General features: G+C 48.1%; 1 protein-coding gene and 1 pseudogene across 1 annotated transcript; both read left to right on the top strand.

Annotated features, from left to right (window-relative positions):
* Positions 1–7,501: 7,501 nt before the first annotated feature.
* On the top strand, positions 7,502–9,358 carry NKX2-8 (NK2 homeobox 8). The gene is made up of 2 exons (XM_024231943.3): positions 7,502–7,773; positions 8,540–9,358. The coding sequence occupies exons 1-2, from the start codon at positions 7,617–7,619 to the stop codon at positions 9,118–9,120; spliced, it is 738 nt and encodes a 245-aa protein (XP_024087711.3). The 5' UTR covers positions 7,502–7,616; the 3' UTR covers positions 9,121–9,358.
* Positions 9,359–11,997: 2,639 nt separating this feature from the next.
* On the top strand, positions 11,998–12,515 carry LOC129049982 (large ribosomal subunit protein eL29-like; annotated as a pseudogene).
* Positions 12,516–14,895: the final 2,380 nt, after the last annotated feature.

Here is a 14,895-nt window from a genome sequence, read left to right as displayed (position 1 = left end):
CCTGCCATTTGCCTTCCCTTTACCATCCTCCAGCTGGTAAAAGCCCTGGCTGGCTGGAGATGGGGGATCCCTAAGCTGAGACAAGCACTCACCCTCTCACTTTCTCCTCCCTTCCTCCTTCCCTTCACCCTGTCCCACCCACCTCCCTTCAGTGCAAACTACCTCAAAACTTGTAGGTTTCTCCCTTCATCCCCACCCCCATGCTACCCTTTAGGGATGCTCTTGTGATCAATCAGCTGCTGGGAGAATCAGGATCTCACTCTGACTTCCCTAGGATTTGAATAATAGAAAATTTCAATAACAGAAAAACAGCGTAATTCATAAAAGGAGATATTCATGTACTTTTCCTAATGGTTCTATAAAAGAGATGACTAAAATAATTCACAGAACTTAAGTAGTTTTTATTTTATTTTTATTACAGAAAAAACCAGAAGGCTAAATTCATCAGGGATGACCTGCTAATGATCTTGGATAACCCCTGCATTCTGGCATCTGAGCTTTCACAAAATTCTTCATTATAAAATCATTTTAATAATACATAAGAAATAGAATGTCTAACTTTAGGTACATGTTTATACTTTTGATTTTCCCCCTCTAAATCGGCCTTATAGCCCAGTCCTTTCGTGTAAGAAAAATTTTAAAAAGGAAGGTTTTGTTTTGGTTTTAAAGTAGCCAAACCTAAAGAAGCAACTACAATAGAATCTGTGACCATCTATTTCTTTCTCATACTACAAACTGACCGAACATATCCTTACTCCCAGTGCCCAAGAAAAAAAAAGACCTGGGTTTTCATTATGTATAAAAATGTGGACATCCTGATGGCATAGCCATCCAGGAATATATCAGTCGAGTTTATGTAAACTGACTTGACGTGAGGAGCTGCTAATGAAAATGAGCACTGGAAACACGCTGCTCATGGGTGGATGTGTCAAGCACAGATGGTCTTCACGGCGAGTTCATGTGGACCATGGACAGAGGAAAGCTGGAAACAGACTAGCTGGAAACCGTGGGGAAGTAACCTGGGGTTGGTTATAAATTAAATGAGAGCTTGACAAAACATGGAATCCAAAACATACAATGAAAGTTTTCTGAGGTGCTGTCTTGTTTCCTCAGGTTTGTGTTACAAAGCAAAATGTTACATTTTAAGAATAAGCCAAGGACACTTTAGGATGGAGCTTGTTGACAAAAGAAATGTGGTCATCATAGAAACAATTATGGGGCTTTTTGTTTGTTTGTTTGTCTCAATTAAAGGCCATACCCGATTAAAAAATACAAACATATATTAAGGATGAATTTCTTATCTTGGGGATACTGAAGCTATCATTTTAAAATAATCTACCTAAAGCACAGTTTTACTATACTTAAGTTGTGTTAAACATGGCATATATATTTCTGTGCCAGAAAGAATTTCCTTAGATAGAGTCATTTCTTAGTTGTTTCCTAACTTGAACAAGTTCAATTTATGGGTTTTAAGATTCAGAGCAAGGCAAATAGAACAATAAATTTCTCAAGAAATTCTAAACGCCCTTCTTCGTACCCTGTCGCTAAACCTAAAATGCCCAGTGTGGAGCTTTGTTGTTTATATATTTGTCTGATGGCTCCAGAAGTAGTTTCCATGGTAAGCTCCCTGTGCACAAGAAGCAGGGTGAGTGGAATGTCTCCTGCCAATGAAGAACTTTTCACTGACAGTGATAAAGGCCAGGAACCTCCTTCACACAAATGATTGAAAAACAGAACACGGAGGACATTTTTATTTTGTTTTGTTTCCTTTGTGTGGTATGTGACTTCAGTGCAAATACCCATTTAATCAAGAATACAAAGACAGCCACCTTTGCTAGTTAAGGGATTTCCAGAGGCTGCAGTAAACATATATAGTTCTTTTACTTTTTTTGTGGGGAAATTCCTGCAAGCAGTCACTTCTTGCTTCTGTTGTGTATTTGTGCCACCTCTTGGAAGAGGGGAAAAGACTTTTCCAAAGGAAAATTAAGAGTAAACTAGATAGGATCTAGAAAAATTTGAAGTGTTTTAAAAACTAAAGCTTATCTATTGTCATAATTTTTAGAACTATAAGGACTTTGGGAAAGAATATAAAAGCTACTCTCAACTGCAACTTTTCCATCCATGCTTATCCTCTTTGAGTTGATGAGATCAAATTGAACCTGTAGCTTCTAAGCTAGCACATGCTGTCTTTCTCTTCCACTTTTTACTCTTTCTTTTCTAATACCTTCTATTACAATGGACTCTCTTTCTCTTATTTACGTCCTCTTCATCCTCCCCACTGATTTCTTCAATTCTAGGGATATCTCAGTCTATCTCGCCTTTAAGTCCCTCTTTAAGTTTTCTATCTTCCAGATAATCTCTTGTGACTGAGACTGAGATAAGTGTGAATATACATTGTAAACATTCTCAAATGTGTAAAATATGAAGTGATATTTTTATTACTATCGTCGACATCGATAAGAGAATTGAACATCTGATTCTTTGGCCCTCTGAAAGACTGGGATCCCTGTCTTCACGGAATATTAACAAATACTTCTCCAGAAAGATTGGTTTAGTGTTTTGTTTAAATTTCTGTCAAGCAAGACAGAAATAATACCTCACTTTAATGATGGGATCCTTTTAGAATTCCAGAGATGATCTAAGAACAAAGTAAAGGTATATTTTAAAAGACCCCATTATAATGCTTGGGCAATTTAAAAAATAATAACTGGCTTGAACTGAAGTGTTGATGGTTAGTTATAAGCATGCACTATGGGTAGGCCTATGTGAGATACTGGGGCTGAGATCATCGAATATGTTCCTGGGGTCAGTCTACCCTGTCAGTGTCTGCATGTAGCATTAAATATGACTTAGGGCCTAGAACTTTATTATGTAAACATCAATAAGAATTCTGTGTTATAGAAACTACATCTATATCAGTTGAGCAAAGAAGTATAACATGGTACTTTAAAAAAAAGCTTAGACAAAAATAAGAGGTTCAGCTCTGGACAAATAAGATCTGACACCCCTCCTCCAAGGTGTGTTACTATTTTTATTCTGCTAACTTACATATCATGCCAAAACAGCTATCCTTATTATACCATTGTAAGGCATAAGGAAGACTAGAATATTTAATAAACTAAAACTTAAAAAGTTATTTGCTGGCTTTTTAGCAAATGGTAAGTATGGATATTTAATAAAATAAGTTTATTTTTCAATTAATTGAACCATCTTACCTTCTATATATTTTTTTCATGTACCTACTTAAACAACTAGAGAAACATATTAGGAAAGAAAAACTTTCCCTCTAGAGATCAAGAACAATAACAAAGTCAATGTAAAGTCATTATTTTAAGAGACTGAAGGTAGGATCATTCAAATCTTGTCATTTGGCATTAAACAATAAAATCTAAAGCCATTTCAAAAATGGACTAAATTCCCAGCCTGAAAATAATTGCTGTTTGTTCCTTGTCCTGTGTGTATATATCATCGATATAACTAAGAAAGAATCACAGCCAAGCCTGAACTACTGTCAAGCAATTGATTATTAGCTATTAGAAGGGAAACGTTTACTTGTTTTTAGAAAGAAAGGCAAAGAGATCTGATTTTAAATGATGCCTTTTCCTTACATCCTATGACCAATCAAGACCATCCATTTCTTCTTGGAAGTGTCAGAACCCCATTTTTATTTTCCTTTTGCTATTTTAACCAGAATAGTGATAAAGAGGGGGGAGCAGTTGCTATGAGGCAAAGAAAAATGTCCTGGCAGTTGAGGGCCCTCCATCTATCAAGGGGAATTTGCAGTGTTGCCTCTCTTCAATACTGTATAGATTTGCAGGATTTTGTGAAACACTTAACCAAAATGGAAGGATTTAAAAACGGAATGCAAGATATAGACACAATCATTTTTTCAAAATCAAGATGCTTTAGTTTTATTTCAGAATTTTCTAATCTTAAAATCTTAAGCACGTGGTAGTGATAATCATCTCTGGATAATACTTCTGAAAGGATGATTATTGTGGAAGCTTAAATATACTTATATATTACAGGTGCCTAAAGATTAAAAACTCTTACTGGAATTGAGATATACTACATCCAATTATAAGAAAACAAATACTTAGCTAATTAAATAATAATATTCACATGCTATGTTAAGTTGCAAAGAAGTTCAACTGTCCAGAATACCAAATAATATATGAAAATCTGGAAATAATGTCCAGTTAAATGCTTACTCGTGATTCTAAGAATCTCTTGGGAATTGGAGGCAATTCGTATATATCTCCAATGTGTAAAAAACTTAAGATTAGCTTGACTGTCTTTTCCTATTGACCCAATATCAAAATAATTTTCCCCTCCCATCTCTGTGAATTTATCTGATGTGAAAAGGCAATATAGAAAGTACCTTTCTCTAATTCTGGCTTTCCTGCATTTCTTCAGAAGGCACAGTTTATATTGAACAATTTATTGGAGTCCCCCGGTTCTAGCTCTCAGAGATAATTCAGTTAAATCCGCGGAGCAGAGCTGAGAGGAAGGTTGGCCTATGGCAGAGGCACTTATGGCAGAGGAGGAGGGAATCCAAGATGAAGCAGGTAAGCTGCAGCCCTTTCTAGAACCAGGAGCTACAGGGTTTCCATGGGACATCTAAAATGCAGACCAAGGCCCAGGAACACTGTTTCCTGTTTCCGAAGCCAGTGAACATGAAGCTAGAAGTAATATTTGGAGCGAATCCCAGACCAAAGTCCTTCCCAGAGCACAAGTGCTAGATGGGGCCTGTATCTCTGCTTTGGAAGCCAAACACTAAGAGTAAAAGCAAATATTTGATGCTGAAGAGCTCTTAAGAGCTGAAGAGCGCCATTTACTTATTTCTACACGTCAGTGTGGGCTTAGGATGTTAAATAGATTAAAAGGCTAAGAGAGGTCAGTCACTCAAGGAAAGACTCTTCTTTTGCTTCTCCTGACTTGGTTCTCTTCCCTAAATTGTTATCCACCCCACCCTACTCCTGTGGAGGATCCTTGGGAAACTCAAAAGATGACACCTCCTCTCCTAGAACATCCTGGAGAAGGAGTCAGTCCTGGGGCTAAGAATTCAAGAACCTGAGGGAGGAGGGAGTCTAAATGTCCGGCTGGTAAATGCCACAATGAAGACAGGTTTAGAAAAATTCCTGAGATACGGAATCATAAAACTGGTAGGGTCCTTAGAAATTACCAAATCTATTCTCCTATTCTCTTCTGTATCAGATAAATTTAAAAAAAAAAAAAAAAAAAAGGAAGGAAGGAAGCTTAGAGAAATGAGGTGGTTAGAGATAGGGGCAGAGCGAGGATGCCAACCGACTTCCAGGCCAGAGCTCCTTCTACCTTACACAGTCTCATAGTTCAAGACCGAATTTGGAAATCAGTCTTAACGCTTGCTTCCCCAGGACGGTCTTTGTCAGTGCCTCAGCTTCTCACTAGGGAGGTGGGCTGGCAGAGATTGCCAGGCCTCGGGCTCTGGCCAGAGATAAGTCCGCGAGGCCTGGAGCCAGTCTGCGACCTGCCCACTCTCTAGACGCTGGGGGCTCGGGAGCTGATGAGCGGTGCGCGGCGGGTTTCCGGACTCCGCTGTCCCCTGTCCACTCCAGGCTCCTGCCCCGGCCCCGTCTGCAGAGAGGACAGCCAAGTCATTTCAGTTTAATCTTATTTAAAAAGACATAACTAATAAATCTATTGCCGGGGCCGCGGAAAGACGGCCAGCAGAGTCGATCGTGCTCCCAATCCCATTGAACCCCATTGAAAACCATGACAACATCGGACAAGCTCCGATTTATCCCGGCGCGCTAAAGCGCATTGTGAGCCGACGTCAATCATGCATTATTCCGGACTGAACAAATGCAAAATCTTGACTGGAACAAATGCTTCCAACAGGTCCGGGGCGTCGAGCTCCATTTCCCCTTTGTCCGCGGCCTAGCAGTTGGCCTGTATTGGGGTTGCCTCCGCCCGACCACCCAGCGCGCGGTGCAGCTCCGGGCACCTCGGGCACGCTTGATAGGGAGGCTGCTGGGGAGGGTGCGCAGGGCTTGACAGGGCCGCCGCCGCCGCATCCGAGCCAGGTTCGAGTTCAGCCCGGGAGGAGCCAGGACTTCTGGTGCAGCCACACAAGTACAGAGCCCTTCGCTACAATTTAGCAACTAAATATCCAAACTACTAGCTTCAGTAGGAGAGTCCTCTGAGAGGGCGTTCCTGAGCTGTAGACTGAAGCGCGGCCAGAGCTAGGCCACGGCCCAACAAAATGTATCCACGGCGGCCTGTTCCCTGCTCCTCCTACATTGATCATTTTCTAGGGTGGAACTGTGGAAACTAGAAGATCCCAGAGAAACCCATGGCCGGTGGTATTTTCTGCCGGGTAGGCCCTGTCCTAATTCTCCCGATCGGTCCATTCCCGGACCAAGGCGGGCAGCCTCGTCAGGGTCTGCCATACTGCGAGCGGGGACCGTAGGCCATGGGCAGGCTCCTGGGCAAAGACCAAAGCCCAGGCAGTAAGACTGACGTTGAGGCTATGGGGCAAGGCGCACAGGCGGCACCAGGTCATCTGGTGACTCCTAGGAGGCCTCAAAGCCCTCACAGGATGCCCTGAGAAGCGCCCCCGCCCGGGGCCTCTAGAACGGACCTGGACCCAAATTTGTGGAGCTCGGCCTCCGAGCTCCGCGATCGGCAGCGGCCGGGCGAAGCTGGGCCAAGGAGACCAGCACTGTAGACCTAAGTAGCTTGCTTACAAGCCTCCTCTGTTTTGCCGGCCTGTGGAGACGTGGAGCTGGGGCTCCGAATGTTGTCCCAGCCCTTCCTCAGCACCTCTGAGGCTGTTGGGGGGATGTATGGTGTGATCAGAGGCTCCCAGCGGCCTTGAAACCCCTGGGCCAATGCTGGCAGGGCCAGGCTAATCTTTGCGCCCTCCTGAAACTTGTCATCCTGAATCTTAGAGGGCCCCAATCAAAAAGAGAAAGGGAGCGCGCCAGAGTTTAACGCCGCTTTGTAAATCACTTTCTGGATAATTGCGGGAAACTACCACTCCAGCAAACAAGCTCGAAGAATAAAGCAAACAGGGAATAAATTCCTGGGTGCTAATAAACCCACCCCTGCGGCCCCCATCCTTCCCGGCGCTCCCGCAGAGCCTGGCCTCAAGTCAGCCCAGGAGGAGGAGGAGGAAGCTGGGGCTGGGTCAGGCGGGTGGTGGCCACCGCTCGCCACCCAAGATGTTATTCACTGGTAACAATCCCCATTATCTGTCCCCACTTTGGGCTAATCAGACAGAATCGCTAATGCCGAATGCTGCTTCCTGCAGCCTCTGGGAGGTAACTGGGCGCCGAGGGGCGGGGTGCGGGGCGGGGCGGGGCGGGGGCGGAGGTGGCACCTTCCGGGCTCGCCCCGGCTCTGGTCCAGTGCTCATTCAGGTACTTAACACCCTGGAGACCCGGACCTCGGCTTTCAAAGAGGCCCGGGTGGGAAGAGCTGTTTATATAAACAGAGATTCCGCTGTAAATGTGCTAATATCCCGGCTGCCAGCGCATGGCGAGCGCCTCCCACGCCCATCCGTAGGAGCGGCGTCCCGGCCGCCCCTCCGTTCCCAGCCTGCCCTGCCCCCCGCCTCCTTCCCCTCCTCGGCCATGGCCACCTCTGGACGCCTGAGCTTCACCGTGCGCAGCCTTCTAGATTTACCCGAGCAGGACGCGCAACACCTGCAGAGGCGGGAGCCAGAGCCACGCGCCCCCCAGCCCGACCCCTGCGCCGCCTGGCTGGATTCGGAGCGCGGCCACTACCCTTGTGAGTGCGTGGTGGACTGCGGTGCGGGGTGGGAGGTAGGAGGCGTGGGGTAGCAGAATCAAGGGCCCAGCCCACGCGGGGCCGGAAAGCCGAAATCCCAGCCCAGGGTCTGGATTTCCTCAATCTTGGAAACGGGAGCCCTGTCCTCGAACCCCTAGCGCATTCGTCCCAGTCGGCACATCCTAAGAGCAGATCCCTGCCTGGCACTAGTGCCCCGAGATTTGGTGTTTCTGTGTCTGACGATTTCTAGAGGTCGGAATAATTGAAATTTAAAACACGCCGCCGCCTGCCGCCCCCCCCCCCCGCCCCCTCTCCATGCCTGAAAACACGGCCACGATCTCCAGGCCTCCGTCTGGGATGGCCAGTGTTGGCGAGTTTACCCCCACCCGCTTCCCACTCAGGGCTCCTCAAACCTCGGCACACTGCAGTGCAGTCGACCTGGAGGAGGCCCGCGCTGGTGACCCAGCTTGTGATAAACTGGTCGGCCAGCGCAACTACCGGTGCGGACATGTTAAGAGGGCCCCGGGGTGGGTTTCTTCGGGGCACGATCTCAGGCCCGCTGATGACCGCTGTGGTATGAATGAGGTCACCGCATTCGGAGAGGTGGATGTCCAGATGTGGACTCAGGAAATGGCCTCATCCCGAAAGTCTCGTGCTAGTAGTGGGCGTGCCCTCCGGCCGGTGCCTCCACGCCCGCACCAGAAGGGCAGCAGGCCCTCGTAGGGTACGGCGTCTCACCCACCCGTGTCTCCTTTGCCGTCTCTAGCCTCGGACGAGAGCAGCCTGGAGACCAGCCCGCCAGACTCGTCGCAGCGGCCGTCCGCTAGGCCCGCGTCTCCGGGCTCGGACGCCGAGAAAATGAAGAAGCGGCGGGTGCTATTCTCCAAGGCGCAGACGCTGGAGTTGGAGCGGCGCTTCCGGCAGCAGCGGTACCTGTCTGCACCCGAGCGCGAGCAGCTGGCGAGCCTGCTTCGCCTCACGCCCACGCAGGTCAAGATCTGGTTCCAGAATCATCGCTACAAGCTGAAGCGCGCTCGCGCGCCAGGGGCGGCGGAGTCGCCCGACCTGGCAGCATCCGCCGAGCTGCACGCCGCGCCCGGCCTGCTGCGTCGCGTGGTGGTGCCGGTGCTTGTTCGCGACGGGCAGCTGTGCGGCGGCGGCGGCGGCGGCGGCGGCGGCGGCGGCGGCGAGGCGGGAACCGCCGCGGCCCAGGACAAGTGCGGCGCCCCTCCAGCCGCCGCCTGCCCTCTGCCGGGCTACCCTGCCTTCGGTCCCGGCTCGGCGCTTGGCCTCTTCCCCGCCTACCAGCACTTAGCATCCCCCGCCCTGGTCTCCTGGAACTGGTGAGGCTGCAGGGCGGCACCTGGGGCTACCTTCGATTTTGGAGCGCGCTCTGCGGTTGGAGCAGGGCCGGAGCCGAATGCCTGGAACGCTCTCCGTCCGCCTCTCTGCAGCCCCATCTCCTTGGGCGCCAGGGTCCCTGGCGCGCCCTCACCAGCCGTCGCGCAAGCACACACGAGGGACGTGTGCCAGAGCCCCCTCCCTCACCTTCCCTCCACCGCCAGCCCCAGAGTTAGATTTTATGCTTGGGCCTTATTTGTATATTTTTAAATAGCGATTTGTATGGGAAGCAAGTTATTTTTTAAAAAAATAGAGTATTTTTCCTCGTAGTTCGAGAATAAAATGTGTGGGGTTGGGTCCCCTGCGCGCCTGCGGGGAACGTAGGCGGGAGCCGTGCCCCCCAGACCGGTGTTCGCATCGCTCGCTCGCCCCTTGACTGGCTAAGTGGGGCCCGGCCCCAGCTGGATCGAAGGGCGGATTGCAGTCCCAACACGGCTTTAGGAAGATACTTGGGGGATGGAGGGGTGGTGGTGTCAGGGTTGGGCGCGGGAAGAAAAGGAGAGGAGGAAGCTGAGGCAACTTTGGGATTCTTGTCAGCGGGAGGCGTCACTGGCCCCAGAGTGACTCCGACGCTCCGCCGGGCTCCCAGAGCTGCTGGCGTTTCAAATACCGAAAAGTCAACCCTGTGGACCACGACAGGGCAGAAGGAGTTTCTCCGGAGATGAGCCGGCGAGGCCAGGTGCGGGGCGCGCTGCACAGGAGCAGCCCAGGCCTGGCCGCAAGCTGTTTCCAGAGTGCAGGAGCCAGGTGCTCGGGGACCCTTTGAAAAGTGCCTGGGGACCTGAAGAGCACCGGGGAATTTGTAACCCCTATTTAAGCCTGCAAGTGCCTAAGTTAACTGTGATTTCCTGTCTCCTCATGGCGCAGTACCTGGCCAGGGTGGGGAGGAGGACGTGAAAACATCAAAGGGTCGGGGAACGACCGGCACAGGGCTCTGGGCAGATCCAGGAGGACGCGGCTCCCAGCTGAGGGAGGACCGCCTGGGGGAGCCTTGGGAATCCGAGATTGGGGCAGGATCCGCTGGTCAGCCTCACTTCACCCCGGCCAGTGCACACTAGCACCCCTTGGGTTTGTAACTGCCCCGCTAGGGCCTCCTGTGCAAGCAGTCACTTTCTCACAGAAGCGACGGCCTCGCTCCCAGGCACCCACTGCTGGGAGAGCAGAGGAGAGCAGTTGGGGCATCAGGTGCGGGGAAGGGAGCCAAGGGCCCTTATGGAGGTCTCTAAGGAGGAGGCATGGGCCTGTTAGGGGCTCTAGCTTTCTTGTCCAAGGAGGAAGAAGAGGAGGATGAAGGGTGGCTGAGGCAGTGTTATCACCTGGGATTTTGGGGGGTGGAGAGAGAAAGAGAGAAGGGGAGAGGGGGAAGGGAGTGGGGTGTTTGGGTCTCAGCTGCCGGCCACCTTGCCTTCCATATGGATGCGGTTATCTTAGAAGAATCTCGATCCTTAAACCTCTTTTTGTCTTGGGAACTGAAAAGGGCATTGTCAGGCCTGAAAAGGACCTAGACAAAATCCGCACTGTTTGGATTCAGGACTGTTTAATCAGTCCGTGGTGACAATGTAGTGGGTGTTAGGCAGGACAATAGTATCTTTTTAAACCTTGTGGCCTTCAGGAAGACAAAGGGCTTGAATTTTATGGGCTTACAACTTCAATTAGAACAGTGCCAGTGTGCATGGGAGATTATCAAATTTGTATCATAAAACCCCTTTCTAATAAATGATTGCTGGGGAGGGAGCCTGAACATTGTAAGACAGATATTGGGACCTGCCAGGGGGCTTCCCAGTTAGCTCTGGCACAGCAGATGCGAAAGAAAGGGAGGTAATGATTTCTGAAGAAGGCTGGTGTTGGGACTGGCCTCTGGGCGTCTGGCTGGATGCTTGGATCTTCCATGCTCTTCCTGCATAGGGGTATTTTCTCCAAGAAGGGGGGTAAAGATTAGTAGCTTGTTTTCTACTATTGGTGGTGACAAAGACCACCAGAATATTCTTAGGGAGAAATTGAAAAATCACTACCTGTCCAATTCCTTGACTTTTTCTAGAGCTGCAGAGAAAGTGGGTCTTGGAGTGTGCAGTGGAGAAGGCCTATTACATAGAAGGCCCGCAGGACAAAGGGATTTAGACTGTAGAGAGGGCCTCTTTCCAGGAGGCTCTCTGTGGGAGCACAGCCTTAGTCAAATTCATCCTGGTCCTAAATGGTCAGCAGAGGTCTAACCAAGAAGCCATATTCAGCTGCTTGCCAGTGGGGTGGTCAGAGCCCCAGCAAGATGCCCACTCAGGAGCCAGCTTGTGTACTGGGCAAGAGAAGGGCAGCAGTTTCCTGTGACAGAAGCACTGGCAGCCATAAGGTATAAACTGTGGCCCACTTCCTTTCTCTCCTTTTCCTTTAGGCTGATAAGGTCCTTCCTTTAAAGAGGAAAAAACCTTAGGGGAAAGTTTAACTAGCACTCTCATCACCACCAATCCATTTCAGAGACCTAGGCTGTCAGATTTTTGGGGGATTTTTTTTTTCTGTTCACAAGATAAGCTGGAAAAGATAAATGTCAATCTCCTTTGTGGTCTAAGATGAATTCTTACAATTTCTGACAAAAGCTGAACCCAAGGCCTCTCTACCAGCCACTGTGAGAACAGTTAAGATCTCCCATCCTGGATGAAAGTACTTCAAACCCGTCACCCATCACCAACATCACAAGGCAGATTCACACTCAGCAAACTTTTATTGAAACTTACTGTGTTGCAGGCATTTTTAAAGGTACTTTCACAGTTGATCTCACAGAAACCTTACACTGTATACATAATACTCCCATTTTATAGATAAGAAACTGCGGCTTGGGGACCTGCGGCTTAAGGTGCAGACATGGCCAAGTCCAAGAACCACACCACACACAACCAGTCCCGAAAATGGCACAGAAATGGTATCAAGAAACCCCAATCACAAAGATACAAATCTCTTAAGGGGATGGACCCTAAGTTCCTGAGGAACATGTGCTTTGCCAGGAGCACAACAAGAAGGGCCTAAAGAAGATGCAGGCCAACAATGCCAAGGCTGTGAGTGTATGTGCTGAGGCTATCAAGGCCCTCATAAAGGCCAAGGAGGTTAACCCCAAGATCCCAAAGGGTGTCACCTGCAAGCTCGAATGACTTGCCTACATTGCCCACCCCAAACTTGGGAAGCATGCCTGTGCCCGCATTGCCAAGAGGCTCAAGCTGTGCCAGCCAAAGGCCAAGGCAAATGATCAAACCAAGGCCCAGGCTGCAGCTCCCGCTTCAGTTCCAGCTCAGGCTCCAAAAGGTGCCCACGCCCCTATAAAGGCTTCAGATAGATATCTCTGTCTGCCAACGTGAGGACAGGACTGGTGTGACCCCCTCCCCTGCCACCCCCAGGCTGCCGTCTGCATGGGGCTGGGGTACTCCTGTGCTATTTGTACACATAAAACTGAGGCAGGAAAAAAAAAAAAGAAAGAAAGAAACTGAGGCTCAATGGGTGTGGCTAAGTGGCTTGCCCAAAGCAGTTATAAACCTCAAGGAATGTTACTGTTGTCCTCAGCTTAACCCATATTTAGTCACCCTACAAGCTGCCCCTGAGAACAATTGTAATCTGGAGGTAATGATTTTATATATATATATATAATGTAGGCTTAATTAGGGGTTACAAGTTCCCCGGTGCTCTTCAGGTCCCCAGGCACTTTTCAAAGGGTCCCAGGCTCATCTCTGGAGAAACTCCTTCTGCCCTGTCGTGGTCCACAGGGTTGAATTTTCGGTATTTGAAACGCGGGCAGCTCTGGGAGCCCAGCAGAGCCTTGGAGTCACTCTCGGGCCAGAGACGCCTCCCGCTGACAAGAATCCCAAAGTTGCCTCAGCTTCCTGATATATATATATATATATATATATCACACAACCCTTATAAGCTCTCTTATGGATAGTCTGAAAGGATGAAAAAACACACTTAAAAGTACTCTACACAGCTCAGGGCCACTCACAGAGTCTGGCCACATATCACAGTAGTTGCTAGTAGGTACTGATGTTTTCTGTGTATCAGGCAATATTCTAAGACCTTTACCTATATTAACTCATTCAACTTTCACAACTCCACCGGATACTACTACTCCCACTACACAAGTGGGAAAATTGAAGGCCAAAAAGGTTAGAAGAGACTTGTCCAAGGTCATACGGCTGGTAAGTGACATAGAGGATCTGAACCCAAGCAGTCTAGTTCCAGATCTTACACCTTTGGCCACATGGTGGGAATTGTTTCCCCTTCTTTGTTTTATTTCTCTCAGCTGACAGTTCTGGTTACCTTCCTCACAGATGCATCTCTAAAGACATGTTCTTTAGCATCTCTATGTCTCTCTGTCTTTCTCTCTCTTCCTATCTACCAGACCTCCAGTTTTTGGACACAGCTTCTGTGTTTCTGCTAAGTCTTTGTGAGCATTCTTGTCCAGCTGTCAATGAAACAGAGCTCTTGTCTGCAGCTTACAACATTTTCCTGTGACTATCATTCCACCATTCTTCCAGAAAAACATCTGCTGCTGCTGCCTTGACACAGTTGTCCACTCAGTGTTCTTCCAGAAAAACATCTGCTGCTGCTGCCTTGACACCAGTTGTCCACTCAGTGTTCTTCCAGAAAAAACATCTGCTGCTGCTGCCTTGACACCAGTTGTCCACTCAGTGTTCTTCCAGAAAAACATCTGCTGCTGCTGCCTTGATACCAGTTGTCCGCTCAGTGTTTGGTAGAGTCGCCGCTGACTCTGATACGCTCCGCTAAGCTCTTCCCCAACCCCAGGCCCAGGTCCCTGTGGAGCTTGATGGCTTTGGCTTTCCTAATCCTCTTCCCAGTCATCTTTTTCCTCCCTAGGTCTCCAGTTTTATCTTTATTATTAAACATCATCCTCTTCACATTTTCTTTCTCTTCTTCCATTGTAAACATTTTCACTTCATCTCATTTAAGTTTCTTGCAGGCGGAGATTGCAATTTTCACTTCAGTTTTCTTTCCTCATTGTTTAATGGATCTTACATCTCAGCACGTCTCTTATCTGACCAATTTAGCACTTTAGTATCTTAAATAATGTGCTCCTGATGGGTTAGAAGGAAGTTATTTGAGCCCAGGTTAACCTATACTTTCCCTTCTAACAATGGTATTTAGAAGTTTATTATTCTCTTGCCTTGTTGACACCATTAATTTGTCTCTTCTTCTTCTCTCTCTCTGTCTCTCTCTCTCTTCACTACCTTTAAAACATGTTTGACTCATGAATAAACTGCCCAGGCAGGATAGTTGTGGGCATAGCATGGCTGAATATTTTGTTAAACATGTTTATCTGTTCTGGGTGTATCAGTTAACCAGCCTAAGCAGGTTATTTGTAAACATGAACAATAGTCAAGAGAGTTTTCTGAATGCCGAGAAAGTACTGTCCCTACCCCAGGGCAAGGTGATTTCTGTGACTGTGACTCCATCAGTTAGTATTCAAAATTTGCATGAGAAATTGTATCCCTTCGGGTCACTCATCATTTTTCCAAGACATGCTGTGGGAGAGGGTTTATTAAATAGTATTTTAATTATTTTCAGAATTCCAATTCTGTACCTGTTTATTTCCCTCCACCTCCATTTCCCCCCATAACTAAAGGTGTATGATATTTCCCTTTCTCCTTTGTACCCACCACTCATGTTACTCAGTCTATAACTCCAACAAAGAATTGAACGTATTCCTTTGATGCTGAGCCGTAGAGT

Source organism: Pongo abelii, chromosome 15 (assembly GCF_028885655.2).
Source record: "Pongo abelii isolate AG06213 chromosome 15, NHGRI_mPonAbe1-v2.0_pri, whole genome shotgun sequence".
Taxonomy (NCBI): domain Eukaryota; kingdom Metazoa; phylum Chordata; class Mammalia; order Primates; family Hominidae; genus Pongo; species Pongo abelii.
This window is presented reverse-complemented; position numbering and strand designations above follow the sequence as displayed.

Coding starts and splice junctions, on each gene's coding strand:
- NKX2-8 (XM_024231943.3), top strand. CDS start 7,617: ATGGCCACCTCTGGACGCCTGAGCTTCACCGTGCGCAGCCTTCTAGAT. Junction 7,774..8,539: donor GGAGCGCGGCCACTACCCTT/GTGAGTGCGTGG, acceptor TGCCGTCTCTAG/CCTCGGACGAGAGCAGCCTG.